Source organism: Oryzias latipes, chromosome 15 (genome assembly GCF_053564925.1).
Source record: "Oryzias latipes strain Hd-rR chromosome 15, Olatipes_Hd-rR_3.1".
Lineage (NCBI taxonomy): Eukaryota > Metazoa > Chordata > Actinopteri > Beloniformes > Adrianichthyidae > Oryzias > Oryzias latipes.
In genome coordinates, this window is record NC_136251.1 from 2056566 (window position 1) to 2075778 (window position 19213).

A 19213-nucleotide genomic window follows, 5' to 3' on the forward strand; every position below is an offset into this window, starting at 1 on the left:
TGATGACGGTACGGAGAGAGGTGAGGACGTGAAAGAAGACACCCCCCCCCCCCCCCCCCAGTACAAAGGTGCAGAGATGTGCATTATGCCGAACAACTTTGGAAACCCTGGAAATGCAAAGAGACATGATTATGAAGCACAGTTTAAACTGAACCACAAATGCATTTCTAAAGAAAAAGGATTGTTTTTTTTTCTTTTAATCAGAATTGTTCGTTTCAAGGTTTGAATGCAGAAAGAGCAGCGAGCCGGCTGCCAAGGGACCGTCTACAAAGTGGGTACTCTGTGAAACACCATTCTGTAAAAATCAGTAGTAAACTTTTAAAAAGCGAATACGTGTCTATATTTATATGAACTGGTAATGAAGACTCGTCAGCATAGTCATGCTACATTATTATTATTATTATTATACTTAATTTTGTTAGAAAGTCAACCTCTATTTTATTTTATTGCTTATAGTTTTTAAAATTTAATAGATAAATGAATTGTGCTGTTTCATGCATGTCCAATGCAGGAGCCTTTGAACACCTTTCTCATATCACGACTCTGGAGACCGTCGAACGTTGTCAGCAGGTTTAATGATACTTAAAAGGGTAAAACTGAAAGCAAATGGTCAATACAATTAGCATATATATATGCATAGCATTGCATCATAATTTTACAAACTCCAAAAATAATAAACTGATAAACATGTTTCTTTTATAGAAAATCAAATGTTCCTAAATTAAATTTTAAGCACGTACCGGCGATGCTTAAACAAATGCAGCAAAGTCCTTCCCCTGACACAAAGAAGTGCATGCATGCTAGCGGGTTCTTTCTGCTTCTGCACGTGCACTTTTCAATAAAGATTTTTTCAAACAAGTGGGCTGAACAACAATGCCCGGCGGGATCGCTAGAGGTCTCCAAAAACACGCTCAAAATAATCAGTCCATTATGAGAAGATTTAAAACATTCATTAAACACCATAACTTTTACTCATAACAGAACATGAATCATAACATAAATGCACAATAGCTCTGAAGATACTAAAACTTCTGTCACCAAACCTCCTGTACTGACTAATCATGATCTTATTGTCCTACTGCAATAAAGATTATGTCATAAATTCACTTTGTTTATTTATAGGAATTTTTCATATTAAAAAATGGATCAGATTTGGTCAAAAATCCTCAATAGCTTTGAAGATGCTGTAGTTACTGACACAAAACTTCCTGTACTGACTAATCAAGACCTTATTTTCCTACTACAATAAAGATTATGTAAAAAAATTCTAGCATCTTCAGAGCTATTGAGGATTTTTGACCAAATCTGATCCATTTGTAAATATGAAAAATTCCTATAAATAAACAAAGTTAACTATTGACATATTCTTTATTTTAGTATGACAATAAGGTAATGTCAAGTTACTGATAACTTAGTCATGATTCACATCTATTCAAATTTGAAAAAGTATATGCAACAAGATAAAATAAAGATGGACTTTCCTACAAAATATGTATTGTAACACGAATATGCTTTATAATAATTTTATGATTTTTTGTGAGATTATTGATTTTTACACAGTGGTGTTTCACAGTTCACAGAGGTTGCACTTTGTTGACGCTCCCTTGGCATCCGGCTGCTGCATGTCTGCATTAACAGCTTAAAGCGAACAATTCTGATTAAAAGGCATAAAAAACGATAGTTTTTCTTCAGAAATGCATTTGTGGTTCACTCTCTGTGTTAATACAAAAGGATAGAGATACTTGCTGACACATTTGAACGTTGGTCAGAAGAGTTATTGAAGCAGGAAGTCTGAATCTGTGGAGATCTTTCTAACTTATCGAACCTCAGCTGCCAGAGAATTTAAAATAATGAATCTATGGTTCGGAAGTGAGGACGCTGGAAAACCAACTCCGACAAGTCAAGAAGACGCAGCAGCAGCTGAGTTTCCGCGGGAAAGGAAAGGCCTGCGTTGGAAGATCGACTTGAGGCTGAGCGCTGCTACTTCCAGCAGATGACCATGAAAAGCTGTCCACCCCCCCTTACCGGGACGCAGCGCCGGCGAGTTACGCCACACTTTGGGACTGCAGGATTAAAAACTTGGCCTGGGGTGTCTGATTTCACTGTTCTTTGGAGCCGCACAAAGAGACGGACGGCAAAGAGACGGACTCTGATGATGAGGAAAGGGAAGCCGGCGTGTTTGATAGAGATGTAGTCCAGCTGTTCCAGATGCAGAAGATGAGGACTTTGATGGATGTTAAATGCTGATTGATGATAAATCACAACCAACTCAGTTTTGCGCTTGCTGCCTTTTTAAACACACACCAGCGTGCACGTTTCACCGGTATGTGTGTTAACGTTAAATACAGAAAAAAAACCTCAAAACTGAAACGGCGCCGTTTAATCCAGTGCTGTTGTAAGGAGAGGAGAGGAGGGGGTTATGGCACATAACATGGCTTTAATTGTGTGTTTGTCTGGCAGGTCAGTGTGTGCTGTGGCTCTTTGACTATCACAGTTAGAAATTTTGGCTCTTTGTGTCAAACTTGTTGCCCCCCCCCCGTTAGAGGCATTCGTAGAAAAAAACGGCGGATATAACGTGGATTAAAACATTAACGAACGACCCAAAACTAAGGTAAGAAAGTGCAGCAGGTTTTTTTTGTGCTGTAAGTTTTTCTCATGTGAAATTCACTGCATTTGTTATTGTTTTAATGCTTTTAATCCACGTTACAGCCACCGTTCTTTTTCTATTAAAGCCCCAAAATGAAAGTCCCGCCCCGCTGCTTGACATGCACATTTCAGCCAATCAGATCAACCAGAAAGGTTCCTGCCCCTAAGTGAAAAACACACCCCTGAATACCGCCCCCAAGTGACAAAAACGCCCCCTTAACACTGAGCGTAAGTCCAGGTGAGGGCGCAAAAGAGAATTGACCGAGCAGGATCCCTGCTCAGTTAGGATTTCAGCCGTTCAGTTGTAAAATACGGGGTCGCTTGGTTAGAATTGTGCCTGCGCGGTTTTAAGGTTCACTCACTCAGTTTCTAAATACGCCCGCTTAGTTGTCTTTACGCCCTTTCAATTTATGGCAGACATGTAATCCCATGAGGGTCAATATGCCGCCGCCCGTAACCGTAATCACAACCTTAACATTCCTCCGGGTCCGTGCGACCCAGAAAAAGGTACAGCACTAGATGCATGTATTTAAAAAATTACAAGCAAATAAACACTTTCTATCATTTTTTTTATTGTGTAATGTATTACCTGTTCTCGTATCGAGGAATAACAATACTTTACAGCTTTTTCTTTGTTGTGGTTTTTTTATGCACCTGTGTTAAGAAATTTTTTTTTGCCCCTTAAAAAATAAAATTGGCTAGGATAAATACATTTGTTTGAATTGACTTGAATGGAATTGAATATTTAAACAACAGGGTTGGGTACACACATTTGTTTTGTCATTCCCCACATTGTTCAAAAGATGTCGATTTGGAACCAAATATGACCCTTTTCACCATTTCTTTATCACTGAAGATAAACCTTTGAGAATACCCCAACCAGTGTTGCCAGATTGGGCGGTTTTGGTTCTAAATTTGCGGGTAAAAATGGCTTTGGGCGGGTAGGCATAAATTGGGCAGTTTTACGTTCGTTTTTTTCTCTCATGGCTGTGTGGCTGTTGGAGTTCCACTAATCTTCTATGTACTGGATCTTCGTGAACGCACCAGGAAGAGAGGCTCAACGGCTGTTGTGCCGCCCCGCCCAGCCCCGCCTGTCCTAAATTGTGTTCTTTAAAGTTACATTGGAACATTACTTTTCAGAAGAAGTGCTTGAATAAAATGAACAGCAGGTTCCAAAACTGCTGGTCCCTTTATTCATCCTATATAGATCCTTTCGACAATTATGAACAATATTTCCATATGAGCCCACCCCCCTTTGAAACAACCCTGACATCTTACTAAACAAAAACATGATTTACTTTACTTCATGGAAGAACAAAGGGATCCATCAGTTTCAGCATATAATTCAGAATAGAACATTCATACCCCTACCAACACTATCCTCAATTTATGGGATTAGTAAAATCAAATTTCTAGAATACCAGCAACTCAAATCAATATTGAGTACTAAATACTGCTTGACCCAAATGTAGAGCTCCTACAGAAACACAATTCTTGGACCTTAACAGCCCAAAGCTTCTCTCCAAAATGTACAAGTTGATATCTAACATAGATGATACAATTTACTAACCCATGACAAAATGGGAGTCTGAGCTATCATTGAATTCTAGTGATACATTTTGGCTACAGATCTGTTTGAATGCCTTTAATATGACCAAAAGTCCCAATCTGCAACTTATCCAATACAATTCTCCACAGAATTTACTACACCGGACAGAGGTTATTTAAAATGGGCCTCAGTCAGTCTGCTATATGCACACAGTGCACAGGTAACAACATACACGACTATATGCACGTCCTCTGGTTCTGTCCACCTGTCCAATCATTCTGGCGTAAGGTCGGTGAGGATTTATCAATCTGGTTTAATCTTAAGATTCCTGCATGCCCCAAACTCTGCTTACTAGGTGACCTGAATAACATCAACATAGAATCTAACAAGGCTTATATGGTTCTCACCGCTGTATGTATCACGAAGAAAACTATCCTCCTAAACTGGAAATCTAAAAATAATCTTAGCATCAATCACTACAGAAACCTCATGTCAGAGCATATTAGTTTAGAGATAATGTCCTCCACAAAAATATGTCTGCTTCAGACTCTCCCTGGCTCCAGCTGACTAGTCACATCACCTAGTAGGGGTGGGATGATGGGTGGGTCGGCCATTGTCTGGTCCAGGGGGCTGGGCTGGATTTGGTGGGGTTGGGGAGCTGCTTGCATTGACGCAGGTGTCCATGTCTTGGCACCTTCTGGTTGTGGGGTGGGCAAGGGGCGCTGGCCGGGATTGATAGCAATCGGCAGGGGGGTTGTCTTGGGCGTTTGATTGCCATGGTGTGGGTTGTGGGGCCAAGGGGCCAGTTGCCCTTGGCCAGTGTATTGCACGGGGTATGCGGGGTCCTGTGCGGTCCTGTTGGCCGCGCTCCCTAGTGCTTGGCTTGGCGTACCGAGGTCTGCAATGCATCCACAGCAGAGGGGAGAAGGTTTCTTTTTCCCTTTAATTTGATGGGGGGAGGATGGATTTGTGGGTGGGTGTTTTATTATTTTTGAATATCTTTTATGTATTTTTTGGAATAGGGAGGTTTGTGGGTGCTTCTTTTTTTTTTCTCGCTCTGGGTGGCGCCCTCAGGGGGGGGCGGTGGAGGTGCAGATTTAGTCTTCCAGCAGGACCTGGACCCTATCCAGACTATTGAAGTATTGAAGATAGACATTTTGAAGATCCTTTATTTTCTTTGATTTGATTATAGTCTGTGTCTTTATCTTTTTGTAAATACTGAGTAGTAAATGGAGATTTCTCCACAGTTTTCTCATTTCTGAAATTCTCTTTTTGTGGGTTTTATGAGCTGGACCCCAATTTATGTAAAAATAAATAAATTATTTTATATAATAAAACAGCTGACCCTGATTCTCTACTTTATGAATGGTTAATTTTTTATTGGAATAATTAAAGTGAATACACTTTACCGTGATATTCTAATATGTTGGAAAGGAACTTTATATACCTCTCATCTTAAAAAAACCCAACTAGGGTTTATACAAATATACACCTTGTGTGTCAGAAGATTTATAACCCCTGTTGATAAAGTAAAATCTGTCCAACACAAGAGGCTTGCAGCTCTGATCTGTTTCTCAGCTGTTGGACAGGACAAGTTTAAATGGAATAAAAACATTTTTGCATCACTGTACTGATCTAATCTTATGGTCAGACCAATGTGGAGCCTTCAACCCAAGATCCTCTGTCATGTGTTTACATTTTTCGATTATTCTGGTTTCTAACCTGAGATTCCAGTGTATTATTTTTCCTTAATAATACAGGAGATGATGGGCTCTTTATTCAAATGCATATTTTAATTAAAGCTCCTTCATTGTTTTTTCTTTTAGCTAAATGATAGTCAGTCATTTATTACTTTCATTTATTAACTTTTCCAGTTATTCAGATGTCAATTTAGCATTATTTCTTTCTCCTAACCTTTTAGCTTCTCATTTCTAGAAAGCGACTTTTACATTCAATCTACTATTTCTGTATGTCTTTCTCTATTTTGAACTTTTTTCTTATAGTTGAATGCCCTTCCCCATAAACCTTATATTGCATGTTAAGATTAAATGTGAAAACATGTCTTTTCTCATCTGCACAGATGAAGAGATCCGTCAGTCACCCAGGAACCTACAGCTTTGAGAGGTGAGCTGAGATCAGAAATGTTTTCATGTAGCTCCGCTGCAATGTACTAGCCTGTAGGGTCACCCCTGCAGCTCATACCCTCTGTTTCTGTTCGTTTCACAGCTAGCTCTTTTTTTCAGCTATAAAAATAAATCAATTCCAGTTTTTTCCATAACTTTTTTTAGAATCTTCACAGGCGTGAAGGATGTAGATCAAGGCTGCCCATTCCTCTTCCTCAAAATCTGCCAGCCTCCCTTTTTCAGATCTCCCTGCATTTCCTGCTGCTGATTACCCAGATCAGAATGAAGAGACATCCGAGTCAGCAAATCAGCCGCAAGCAGAGAGAATTTAAAACCGCTTGGGTGGTGCACTAACTTGTCTTAAACCCCTTTTCAGGTCAGGAATGCTGAAGGAGTGTGTGAGCGGAGCTCAAAGGTCAATGCCCCGCAGACCACGAACGTGCTCGGACAGCTCCGTCTATGACGCCCAGCGTGAGTTTAACCTGAAACATAATATTACCCTGAAATTCTGTGTAAAGTTTATCCTCCTCTGCTGAATCCACAGAGCGCACAACCTGGACTCTCGAATCAATCAGTGTTTGTTCTTTCAGGTCCACTGCCGGGTCTGAACGGTGACTCATCCTCTATCCCAGAAGAAAGAACGGACAGCGTCAGCCCCAAGACCCCACCCACAGATGTAGACACAGACTTGTCTATTTGAACCCCAATCCAAACGCGGCAGAACCACAGAGGACATTTTTGAAAAGTGTTCTTCCACAACGTGTCCCTTCTGCCGATCTATTGCAGTTTCATGCTGCAGCTGAGCTTCTGCTGCTGCCGTGCACGTGGCCCGCTCAGAGCTGACTCCTTCAGCGCAGAGAATGAACTTTTTCTCCTGACTGTGTCTACGCAGAATGCGATTATTCTGCTTTCTGATGAAGCTTTGGGAGAACCAGTTCCGGTTCACAGGGATCGGCAAGAATCAACAGGTGTGCCGCTGCAGACTGTCGGAGGTGAACAGTACACTGATCTGTAACAACATGAATGTTAAAGTTTGCAGCTAAAAGCCAAATAGTCAGCCTGGATCGGAACCAGGATCAGAATCTGACAATTCAGAACCCAGCAGATTTGTGGTCAGGAATCTCAGCCCATAAGAACTCAACCAGAGTTGCTTGGGAGGGGGCAGGGCTGCAGGAGGAGCTCTGTGGGAGGGGCTGAGGTGTTTGCATTCTGATTTGCTGCATGACTGTTCAAAATTCTGGTCCAGCAATATAACCTCGATGCAACCCTTAACACAACGTTGATCTCGGTAAAAGACACGGACCTCTGTAACCAAATGGGTATGAAGGGCTTAATTCTGGATTTAGTCTCTCAGAAACTGAAAAACAGCAGCCCTGCCCCCCCGAACGAATCATAAAAAGCTGCTTCACTTTAGACAAACATTACATGTTTATTTATTTTCTGTTAGAAGAGAGAGAAAAGTGTTTGGAAGTGACTGAAGTTTAAAGTGTTAGAGCGCCGCCCCTCAGCAGCAGGACGCCTCACCTCTTCTCATCTCACCAACTTTCACCATTGGTGCTGATGAGACATGCTGTTCTGTGATCAAATCCCCCAGTTTGTCAACCTCAAATCATCACACGTCCACCGCCGTGCTTCAGAGCTCTTTTGGTGATGTTGCCTGAGGTCTGTAACGTCTCAGAGGAAGCTGTGTTTTTAAGGAAGTCTTGATCATTTCCTGCAAACTTTAGATTGGACTGAGGGACGGGGGCTCAGGCTGGTGGCGGCAGAACTTCCAAACCTCATGACATGAGCATCCACAGCCTTTTATAGACATGCACCATTGGATTTGTTTTTAATTTGTAAGTAAATAGATCTGCTGGTTCAGAATTATTTGTCCATTTTTCTTTTTGCAAGAAAAACAAGACAATAACTAAGACAATGAGTTGTGTTTTTGTGAAAGCATAGCTCTTACTGAAGTGCTAACGGTTAGTTTGACAGCTGCTGATGCATCTCACCTGAATGTTCCCGAAAGTTTCTTTATTGTTTTGTGGCATGTGGTGTAAAGTTATTCACCATTTCAAAGCTTAAAGTAAAAACGTAGGATGGATTTAGACTGGAGAAGTGCATTGGTCATGACCGGGTCAGTTTTATTAGGTCTGGATTGTCCTGAACCTTGCGTTTGGTCTGTATTCAGACTGCCTTATAACCAGACTATTCTGTTTAAAACCAAAGCTTGAAAACAAAACCACATGGCTAAATATCTCTTCAGACATTGGCCAGGAATTACAAGGGTGGAGCAAAACACCAAGAGAAAGAATAATGGAAGTTCTAGGCTTTGCAATCCCTGTCGGGATGGTTCATTTATTCAAACTTTATATTTCACTGACCAACTTTGAACGCCTGAATCAACGTCGGGTACAACACTTTATACTTTGATCTGGCTGAGGCATGCTGCAGGGTAGTTACTGAGAAAACGCCGGCTAAACGCTACGCTCAAGTGTTTATTACATATAAATTGTCGGGAAATCAGTGTAAGAAGCAATGTGGATCATGTTTTTTTTTTAACTTGTCCTGTCCAACAGCTGGGCAGACAGATGAGAGCTGAGGGCCTCTTGTGTTGGACATATTTTACTTGAACAAGAGGGGTTATTAATCTTCAGACAAACCAAAGGTATGTCTGAATAAACCCCTTTTGTAATTGAGGCCAAACTTTATTCATTTCAATCATGTCTGAAAATCTTTGGTGTTGGACCGGACGGAAAAGGAAAGAAGGGAAGAAGAGAGAGGGACGCTAGAGAGGGGGGGGGGGGGGGGGGGGGGTTGGAGGGTGATAATAGGAGGGGAAGGGGGATAAGACCATGAAGCAGCATAAAGCAACAAGTTTCTGGATGTTTATCATTACGGTCAGGTTCAGATGTAATACAAATCTAACCCTTGTGCTATCTTAGATGACCCCCCCCCCCCCTTCCATTGAGGTGTTCTCCCTACCATGACAAAGGTGGATAAAGGTGGAAAGATTTCATGTAATCCATGGACACCAGTGAAGATCACAAATCATTGAAGAAAAAAGGTTCAGAGCACTGTCTAGTGGGTCTAGATGACCCAACTCCCAACGTTAAAGTACCTAGGATAGCACAAGGGTTACAAAGGGCGGGGCCTGTCCACACACACACACACACTCAAATATTACAAACATACCTGTTGGCTCCTTAAATGTTTTACATTTGAACATGTACACAACACAAATACTGTTCCCACACGCATACTTATGCCTTCAAACCAACTAGTGTGAAACATTTCATTCAATCACGCGATCACATCCGTCACCCAGGCCAGGGCCAGCAGGACCGCCGCGAGGCCCCCAGAGCCAGAGAACAGGGAGGCATTGGGGCTTGCCACTCCAGCTCAACCAGGAGAGCAGCCTTCCCGCCGCGCAGGGAGGGCCCAACGCAGGGTCCCACCCCAGAAGAGTGCCCACAGCTCCAGACGAGCACCTCAACACCACCCAGCAGATCTGGGCATCCCCCTGCCCCACCCCAGGTACGAGCCAGGACCCCCCATGACAAAGGTGGATAAAGGTGGAAAGATTTCATGTAATCCATGGACACCAGTGAAGATCACAAATCATTGAAGAAAAAAGGTTCAGAGCACTGTCTAGTGGGTCTAGATGACCCAACCCCCAATGGTAAAGTGTCTAGGATAGAACAACAGTTTGGCTTCGGATCCAGACCATATATGTCTGCTTCACTCTGACAGATTACTGTATTATAAAATATTTAAAAATCTTGAATTTTACTGGATTGTTCTTTGTTTGTTTATAACTAATTAAAAAGTCTACTTTCCATTTTATGTTATTATGTTTCCAGCAGACAGCAGGCTCTGCTTCACCTCCATGTCATGGGACGCCTGGGAGTCCTCTCCCCCTCCCTTCTCTGATCTCTCTCCCCAGGTTGGACCCAGCTGTCGGTACTCATCTCATCAGTCCTCTTGCTATTTAAGATGAGGCCTCTCCAGCAGCCCCTCTATGGTTCATTCATCATCATCTGGTTACACCTGAGATTCCAGACCTCCAGCCACGCCACGACTCCACGCCACGCAGCCGCTCCATCACACCCACTAGTCCAATACCACCGGATCTCCAAACGCGTGCTACGCGTCACAGAAAGAAAAGGAAGGACCTCCGTTCCCACCGCCTCTCCCTCCGGGACTCGCGCTCCTTCTCTGGGTGCCGTTTCCCCATCATCAGCCACAAGAATACGACTACGTATTACTGTGTCAGCCTGGACAATAAATGGGTGACTCTTTCCATACCTGTCTACGTTATCTTTCCGGGTTCCAGCAACTGGGTCTGTCTCAGTGTTTCCACAACGAGAAGCAGCATGCATGCTGTGATGTCATAGTAAAGGAGAAGCAGGTGATGCATCTGGGAGCACAGATGGATCCAGTACTGATGATGATGGAATAAATTACCGGCTTTGAGGGGGAAAAAATTACTTTAACAGACGTCAGCATCAAAGACTTCATGCATATTGTAGTTTGACAGGTGTGATAACCTCACATTATGCCTAAAATGGACGAACTTGGTATCAAACCATCATGTCTCATTTCTTTCAGTAGTCCTTCATGGAAGCTGTGAGTTTATGTGACATGAAGTTGAAATACTGGCTGTGTCTTTACAGTTCCTTCTTACCTTTCTGAAACCTTTCAGGGTTGATGATATCTGTTTTTTCTTCTGATAACCTTTGCAGAGTGCAAGTCTTCTTCTAAAATCAGAAAAAAGGACATGATTCTTGTTTTCCTCGTCTTCATCACATGTCTTGCTACTCCAGAAAATCAATTCCACACTTTAAACTTTGCAGCGTTACATATAAATAGTGCATTGACAGAGGAGTAAAAGTGTCCAGGCAGCTGCAGAATACCCATTATGATCAGAACATTCAGAACACCACAGTGGTATAAGACATTGCTGCAGAACCTCGGCTGCTTCTTTGTCAATTGGTGATAATGGACCCATCAGGAAGAAGAGCATTCCTTCCCCCTCTCTCTGCTCCTCCCTCCCTCTCTGCTCCTCCCTCCCTCTCTGCCCGTCTCAGTTCCATCTCTGCTTCAGTAATAATGGAGCCCAGCAGTCCGAAGAAGATCCAGTTTGCTGTTCCTCCTCTGCAGGGTCAGCTGGACCCACAGGCCGCTGAGCAGGTGAGGATTTCAAACCTGCAGGTGTAATGGCTGGGGTGTGCCCTTTTTTGGATTAGGGAGGGGGCACTGGGGTGTGGTTGCAGAGGTCTGGCTGCAGATGCTGCTGCTGTGCAGAACCTGCTCCTGACATTTGTTCGACACGTTTCCTTCGCAGCGTCTTGTCCCGCCTCCCATGTTTGAGGGGTGAAACTGAAAGAAGGCTGGCAGAGGCAACAGAAGAGTTCAAAACTGTTCTGTTGCCTCTTCATGAAGGCAGTCTTGTTTGACGTCTCCAAGTCTGTTTATTTGGACATAGCCAGTTTCTGAGAAAACTGTAAATGATCAGCAACGCGTTGGAATCCTTGATGGAACTGACAATCATTAAAATATGAATCATCAAGTGTCCTCCCAATTCCTGGGAATGTTAGCTTAATGCAGGCTTGACAGAGATTTCTTTAATTGTTATTGTGTCAATGTTTTCTGATTTTTCATTTGACTTGATTATTTTCACATTATGCTTGAACATTAAGCAAAGAGCTGTTTGTGCATCAGAGAAGACCAGAAAAGACTTTCTGCTGTTGTTGAAAACATTGTGAAGAAGGCAAAGAGGAGCAGCTGATCAGAACAGCGCTCAACTCCGGATTCCTTTCTTTTTTATTGTTCTTAAGCGTTATTCTTTCAGTAGCTTAAATTTAAAAAATTGTTGATAACCTCTGGGATGCTGAACAGAAACAAATGTTACTGACTCCATCTTCCTGGGACTGAGATTCTGCTGGGTGTTTTCAAGATGACAAAATGTATTGACCTGAAAATCCAGCAAAGATTATTGTTAAGGCCAGTTTGTGTGTCTGTCGGTAAAACTCAAAACCACAAACTAAACCCTCAGTGCTGGTCCTGCTTCTCATCATGCAGCTCCCCAGCTTGCTGTTCCCCAGCTCGGCTTTCTTGAAACCTTCAGAAAGTTAAACTAATGGTTCGGCAATGTGTTGAGCTCAGAGCAGAGGCGTAAATGAAATATTCTAATACAAATGTCACGTTCTGCTAAAGTTTAAAGGCTGAAATGCAAATGCTTGTGTTTTTAATTCAGATTCGACGCAGAAGACCAACTCCTGCCACTCTGCAGATCTACAGACAGCCGGGCTCAGGTGAGCAGTAGAAACTGACAGAGGCTGAACTGCAGCTCCTGTAATGGAACCTTTATTAGATTATTTTTGGTAAGTGATCCAGGCGCTCAGACCGGACTGATGGATCATAGCGAGAGTGTGTCGCTCTGAGCTCTTTTAAATCTCCTTCAGAGCTAAATGCAGGCATCGAAGTGGTGCAGAGCAGCTGTTTTGCTGGCTTCTATAGGAAACAGCCAAAATGTTACTCCTCCTTCATGAATGGTTGTGATTTCAGATGAAGCAGGGACCTAATTCTATGCGTTAGATCCAGCTGGAAAAATAAGAGAGCTCCTGCTGTCCATCTGGAAACAATTAAGTCCTTCCTTTTTTGACTGATGGAGAGATACGGCAAAACTGTCAGAAAGGTTTTGAATTTGCAGGAATGCATGTGCTGGAATTGGGTTTTCTCTTCCTGAAAATGTTTAATTTGGCTTTGAGTTTCTTAATTGTCAGCCATAACTTAAAAATTCTTTTTTCAACCAATTTACCAACCACCACAAAGCCTAAGCTCTCTAAATATTCATGAAAAGCCAAATGTAAATGTGCTGATGAAACCTATTGAAGCTTTCAAATTATTACACAAGTTAAAATACCCCGACTGCATCACTGGTCTTTACGGAGACAAAACAGCTGATGTACAAAAAAACTAAAGTCAGGAGGCCTCAAGATTTGGTAAGAAATGTTTTAACATGCAACGCATGCAGCAGCACTGAGGCGACAAAAGGATTTGCAGGTTTAAGAGGTTTACAAGTTCCTTTTTGTAGTAAGACCGAAGATCTACAACTTAGAGTTAAAATAAATATCAAAAGTTGTCATTTTTGAAAAGAGAGTCTGCTTGTGAGAGTTAAGCCTGAGCTGAGTCCTTATCAAGTCCCTTGATCTGCTGCTGAAAATGATCTTCAATAAACCAACAAATACACCTGCAACAGAAGGATTCTTATTTATGTCATCACAGGGAAAGGTTTGACAAAAAACAGGCTTTTCCAGCATAAAAACATTTGACGATTCTTTATAAAACAGAGGCAGAAGCTAGTTTTGGTCTGTGATAACGGACAAAGTGGTTCAAGTGTGAGCAGGATCTGAGAGATCAGGCTCAGCAGGACTCACTGCAACTTGGAATCTGTTCAAAAACACCCTCCCAAAAATACGACAAGCTGAACCACAGTGAAAGTTTGGAGAAACAGCAGCAGCCAAACGAAAGAGCTATATAAACACATATAACAAATGGAGCACTTCCAGACTCTGTCCTGGAAAATGACTGCAATCATACAACAGCAGCACCCATAAATGCAGACAGAAAAATCAACAACACCAGAAAGAAAGAGGTGGATGGACCTTTAGCCCCCCTGCTGCGTTTGCCACATGGTGAAGCCTCATGAAGCTGCAGGCCGCTGCACATAAAACGGACTCACAACAGGGGCGTGTGTCAACAGTCCCCCTCTGCCAGCATCTGTGCAGAAACGCACACACAGCTGGTGCAGATGAAGCAGGAAGCGCTCATGGCTCCGTTTGTCTCTCCTTAGATGCTGCAGATCAACACAACGGGAGCGGAGACTCACAGGTTTGTGTTACTGCAGGAAATCGCACACACATCTGTGTCAGGCCAGACTGGAAACAGATCTTTTAACCCCATTTCATCATAGTCTTCCTTGAGGGTTTTTAGCTTTTCCAAATTCCATGTGCAGCCCAGTCACTGATGGGTCCAATCGGGTCAGTGCATAAAGTGGATCATGACTGTCAGAAGGATCTTTCTGATCTTCAGTTGTGCTGCTTTCCTCCTTTGCAGGCCTCAAATCCCTTTCAGAAGAAGCAGAGCACCTATGCCCCGCCCACCATGACAGGTAAACACTGATTATGGGACTTTTTTTACAAGAGGTTGAAAACAAGTCAGGTTGGTCATGAAAAGATGTGATTCCGGGCAAAGTTCTGGCCAAATGAACAGAAAGAAGGGGATCCATTGTGTGCTGATGGTCTAATGGAAACAACACAGACGTTTCCCATTTTAGAAAAGTACCAAAAGAAAATGAACTCCAATCAGTTTACGTGCAGGAAAACTGAAGTTTCTGGCTCCTAACTGGAAGGTGAAGTATCAACATCATGCTCAGCTTTCTGGACTTGTACTTTTTTCTCCTTCCTCTAGTTTTCCCAGTCAGATTTCTGCAAAACCAGCATCTTTCTGGAAGAAAACATGAGCTTTTCATGAGCTGATGAAACCAGGCGACCGTCCTTCCAGACAACCTCTAAACTATTTTCTAAAACTGGGTTTCCCTCAGTGGCTGCTTGTACTAATTTCAACACATAATTATTAATTACATTATTTATTTACTACACGTTGTTTTTTTTGGACTTCTACATTTTTAGTGGTTCTAGTAAGGGTGTTGGTTTGTGTTTGTTGGTTTGTAAGCCATAGGCATGTAGGTCTGGGCTGTTGGTGTTTGTGGGTCAGTGGGTTTGAGCTTCTGCAGGTTTGTGGCTCTGTAGATCTGGGATCTGTAGGTCTACGTATGTCTGCAGATCTGTTGGCCTGGATTCTGAAGGACATTGAGTCTATATGTCTGGGCTCTTTATATCTGTGGGCCCAATCAGAAAATTGACAGAAATATTTTTCCAAAGCTGCAACACTATTAGTCAATTTGCAAACATCCAAAAATCCCAATTGTTTATTGGACAGGGGAGCAGGCTCTTTGGTCTTTATGTTTATGTTTCCTGGTGAAATGTTGGCCCGATTTCATTGAAAAAAAAACAAAAAAAAACGAATGTCTTGCTGTATAAATAAGAACAATTATAATTAACAAGATTAAAACTTTCAAACAAAATAGTTATAAGAATGTAACTACAAATGTTTGGATGAATGTTAAACATATTTGGACAGAAAACCCTCAAACCCATGTTTGTGGGTTTGTCTAAAGATCACTTTGTGACTTTTTGCCCCTGAATCTGAATAGGAGTCTTGAAACACATTTTTTTTATAAAAAAATTTGGGACATTCCAACAACCGAGCAGATGTGCTTGTTTCATTGTTTTATTGCTGCTAGGGTCTTTAGAGATGAATAATTCATTCATTTTTCCGATGAAGCAAAATGATCTGCAGGACAGTCTGGACATGCCAAGCAAACAGTGATGTTTACATGAATCCCAGTTGCAGGAATTTCTGCATGAAACATGCCAGGGGAGGAAGGGAAGTGTAGCAGAGAGAAGTGCTGACGGGATTCTCGGAAGTGAAGACCGTAAAAGCTTTTCTTTAATCGATCACAGCTGAATGTGTGTCTGCGCTAAAAGCTTCCTGCCTTTCCGGCCACAACACTTATTTTAGATTGAAATTGTTTTTCACAAGAAGTGGACTATTTGATATGCTGAGCAACAGGGTTGTCAATGGAGGAAAATGATGCGAAACATCATGTTTTATGATCCAAAGCACAAGAACAGGCAGACGGCTGGATCCAAATGCAGCAGCTTTATTGGCTAAGCTTAAAGTCCACAAAGCTAAATCCGGGTCAGGCAGGCAGGAGTCAATCACGAGCATGAGAGCATCAGAGTAACAGGAATAGTCCGTATCCAGGCGAGATTCAGAGCAGGCGGCAGGCAAACAGAGTCAGAGACAGAAGATCAGGTCCAGATGTAACACTCAGTAATGTGACACAAACAATTCTTCCCACTGAGCTTCACTCAGTGCAGAGCTCAAGTATGCTGTGGTTGATGAGTGAATGAGAGTCAGGTGAGGTGTGCGCTGGGGTTGCTGGGAGATGTAGTGTTGTTAGAACTCTGGAGACAGTTCCTGCAGGTTACCAGAGGGGGAGACAGAGCTCTGACTTCTGAAAGCTTCTTTAAAACAAACTTTAGATTCATCATCTGGACAAAAACTAGTGGTAAGGTAAACTTTCTCTCTGAACTAATGCCTTATTTAATCCATTGTGACGATCAGCATCTATCTATCTATATATATAATCAAACTCTGCATCAAGCAAAGCTTTGCTTTGCGGCTGCAGTCGAGTTTGATGCAGAGTATCAAATAGTCCGCTCTCTGTAAAAAAAAAAAAGTGAAATAAACCAAAAAAAAAGAAGAATAAAGTACTAACAACTGATTGAATATATTCAAGACCATAAATCTTTGGACAGAGACACATTCTTTCTAATTTAGTTTCTGTACATTAACCACAGTGAATTTTAGATAAAACAACTCAGATGCCATTGAAGTGCAGACTTTCAGCTTTTATTCCATGGGTTGAACGAAAAGATTGCATAAAAATGTGAAAAACTAAAGCATTTGTAAACACAATCCCTTCATTTCATGGGCTCATAGGTAATTGGGCAATTGACTTCCATGCTATTGCATGGGCAGGTGTGGGCAATTCCCTTGTTATGTCATCATGAGTGAAGCAGATAAAAGGCCTGGAGTTGATTAGAGGACTCGTGCTGCATTTGGAAGATTTTGCTGTGAACAGACAACATGCAGTCAAAGGAGCTCTCCATGCAGGTGAAAGGAGCCATCATTAACCCTTGTGCTATCTTAGATGACCCCACCCTTGCATTGATGTGTTCCCCTACCATGACAAAGGTGGATAAAGGTGGAAAGATTTCATGTAATCCATGGACACCAGTGAAGATCACAAATCATTGAAGAAAAAAGGTTTAATGCATTGTTATACCTAGATGCTAGATGACCCCAACTCCCAATGTTAAAGTGCCTAGGATAGCACAGGGGTTACGCTGAGAAAACAGAAAAAAAAACATTGCCAGAAATTGCCACAGTATTAGGAGAGGCTAAATCAACAGTGTGGTACATCCTGAGAAAGAAAGAAAGCACTGGTGAACACAGCAACGCAAAAAGACCTGGACGTCCACGGAAGACAACAGTGACAACTGATTGGACGGCGTTTCATAATCCAGATGGACAACGACCCAAAACATACAGCCAAAGCAACTCAGGAGTTTATTAAAGCAAAGAAGTGGAATATTCTTGAATGGCCAAGTCAGTCACCTGATCTTAACCCAATTGAGCAGCATTTCACTTGTTGAAGACTAAACTTCAGACAGAAAGGCCCACAAACAAACAGCAACTGTTTGCCGCTGCAGTAAAGGCCTGGCAGAGCATTCAGAAGGAGAAAACCAGCATCTGGTGATGTCCATGAGTTCAAGACTTCAGGCTGTCATTGACAACAAAGGCTTTTCAACCAAATATTAGGAATGACCATTTGGTTTACAGTTATTTCATTTGTCCAATTACCTATGAGGCCATGAAATGAAGGGATGTTTTTAAAAATGCTTTAGTTTTTCACATTTTTATGCAATCTTTTTGTTCAACCCATGGAAAAAGCTGAAAGTCTGCACTTCAATGGCATCTGAGTTGTTTGATTTAAAATTCACTGTGGTAATGTTCATCATCATGTTACCTTAAATCCCTCCGTTTTCTGAATTCCGTTTTGTTCCTTTTGGAGCCTATGACCCGGCCACTGTTGGGCAAAGGTGGGGGACACCCTGGACAGGTTGCTAGTCTGTCGCAGGGCCACAAACACACATGCACACTTGAGGACAATTTAGAGTCATCAGTTCACCTACAAACGTGTTTTTGGACTGTCGGAGGAAACCCCACAGGGAGAGCATGCAGGCTCCACACAGAGGGGTCCCAGTTGGGACTTGGGCCTTCCTCCCGTGAGCCAAGACTGCTAACCACTGCACCACTGTCCAGCCCGTCACCTTAAATATGAAATCAAATTTTATAAAGTTTTGTTTTGAAAGAACAACTGAAGTTATTTTCATGTATTAACAGCACATGACTCTAAATCAATGTTGAAACAAACTGCCAGATTTCTTATCAGCCAGACTGAGGTAAGACACAGAAGATGAGCTGACATCTGAGGAGGATTCAGATCTGAATCATGGCTTCATGATAAGTTAGATCTTGAAACCAGACTGACAGTGCTAACTCTCTTCTACTCTTCTTCTCTTTCCTTCTGTTGTTTTTGGATAATGCCCCCCCCGCCTCTTCCTTTCTTCTCCCTTTCCTCAGATTTGTCGTGCACTCGGAAAAAGGAAGCACCAAGTCCTGATTCCATCTCCCGATAGCCGCCTTTCATCTGACCTTCTCTCACGCTTGGTCCCATTTTCAAACCTGTTTTTCCTATGGTGTCACAGATCTGCAGTCTAAAAGCAATATTTTTTTGAAAAGGCAACCTTCTCCATCATTCCTTCATGCACAAACATTAAGTTAGAATGCACTTGGAGTTCAAACTGTGGCTGTGAATAAAGATGTAAAAAGAAAAGGCTCCTCATCCTTTCAGACTGACTGACTCATGCTCTCTTTATTTTCATAAATCAAAAATTGGATTCCTATTAGAAAAATGTTGTGAGGTTGTGAATCAATACAATCTGCAACCACCGTCAAACATTATTGAAGATGCTCAGCTTTTAAAAATCTGCTTGTACTTTAATGGACTCTCTCTCAATCTGGGCATTGCTTCCATTGTCTCTCCATATTTCTGCAGTCTGTAACTGTGAGTAAAAATGTTGCTGAGAGGAAAGCATGTGGAAGGACAATTTATCAAGAGAAAACATGATAGTGGAGTGAGTCACCAAAAACC

The 19213-nt window shown here is 42.1% G+C and overlaps 2 protein-coding genes across 6 annotated transcripts in view; both read left to right on the forward strand.

The window, feature by feature from the left end:
* plekha3 (pleckstrin homology domain containing, family A (phosphoinositide binding specific) member 3) overlaps positions 1-10605 on the forward strand; it is a 35722-nt gene extending 25117 nt beyond the window's left edge. For 2 of the 4 annotated variants that reach the window (XM_004086624.5, XM_078931647.1), the window contains exons 6-8: positions 6276-6319; positions 6695-6789; positions 6909-8236. In XM_004086624.5, coding sequence (XP_004086672.1) covers positions 6276-6319; positions 6695-6789; positions 6909-7018 — 249 coding nt within the window. In that variant the 3' untranslated portion in view covers positions 7019-8236. Of the gene's footprint in view, positions 1-6275; positions 6320-6694; positions 6790-6908; positions 8237-9628 lie in introns of those variants that run through there. The other 2 variants (XR_908451.4, XR_013647748.1) reach the window with 2 other exon arrangements.
* A 549-nt stretch (positions 10606-11154) lies between these two features.
* LOC144984093 (protein phosphatase 1 regulatory subunit 1C-like) lies at positions 11155-18895 on the forward strand. 2 transcript variants are annotated; one of them, XR_013647749.1, is made up of 6 exons: positions 11155-11493; positions 12560-12617; positions 14159-14196; positions 14279-14345; positions 14422-14476; positions 18643-18895. XR_013647749.1 is itself a non-coding variant. In XM_078931649.1 (5 exons), the coding sequence occupies exons 1-5, from the start codon at positions 11302-11304 to the stop codon at positions 18696-18698; spliced, it is 399 nt and encodes a 132-aa protein (XP_078787775.1). In that variant the 5' UTR covers positions 11165-11301; the 3' UTR covers positions 18699-18895. The 2 variants fall into 2 exon arrangements, 1 of the variants encoding a protein (XP_078787775.1); XM_078931649.1 differs by lacking the exon at positions 14279-14345 and having other exon boundaries at positions 11165-11493.
* Positions 18896-19213: the final 318 nt, after the last annotated feature.

Coding starts and splice junctions, on each gene's coding strand:
- LOC144984093 (XM_078931649.1), top strand. CDS start 11,302: ATGGACCCATCAGGAAGAAGAGCATTCCTTCCCCCTCTCTCTGCTCCT. Junction 11,494..12,559: donor ACCCACAGGCCGCTGAGCAG/GTGAGGATTTCA, acceptor TTTTTAATTCAG/ATTCGACGCAGAAGACCAAC. Junction 12,618..14,158: donor CTACAGACAGCCGGGCTCAG/GTGAGCAGTAGA, acceptor GTCTCTCCTTAG/ATGCTGCAGATCAACACAAC.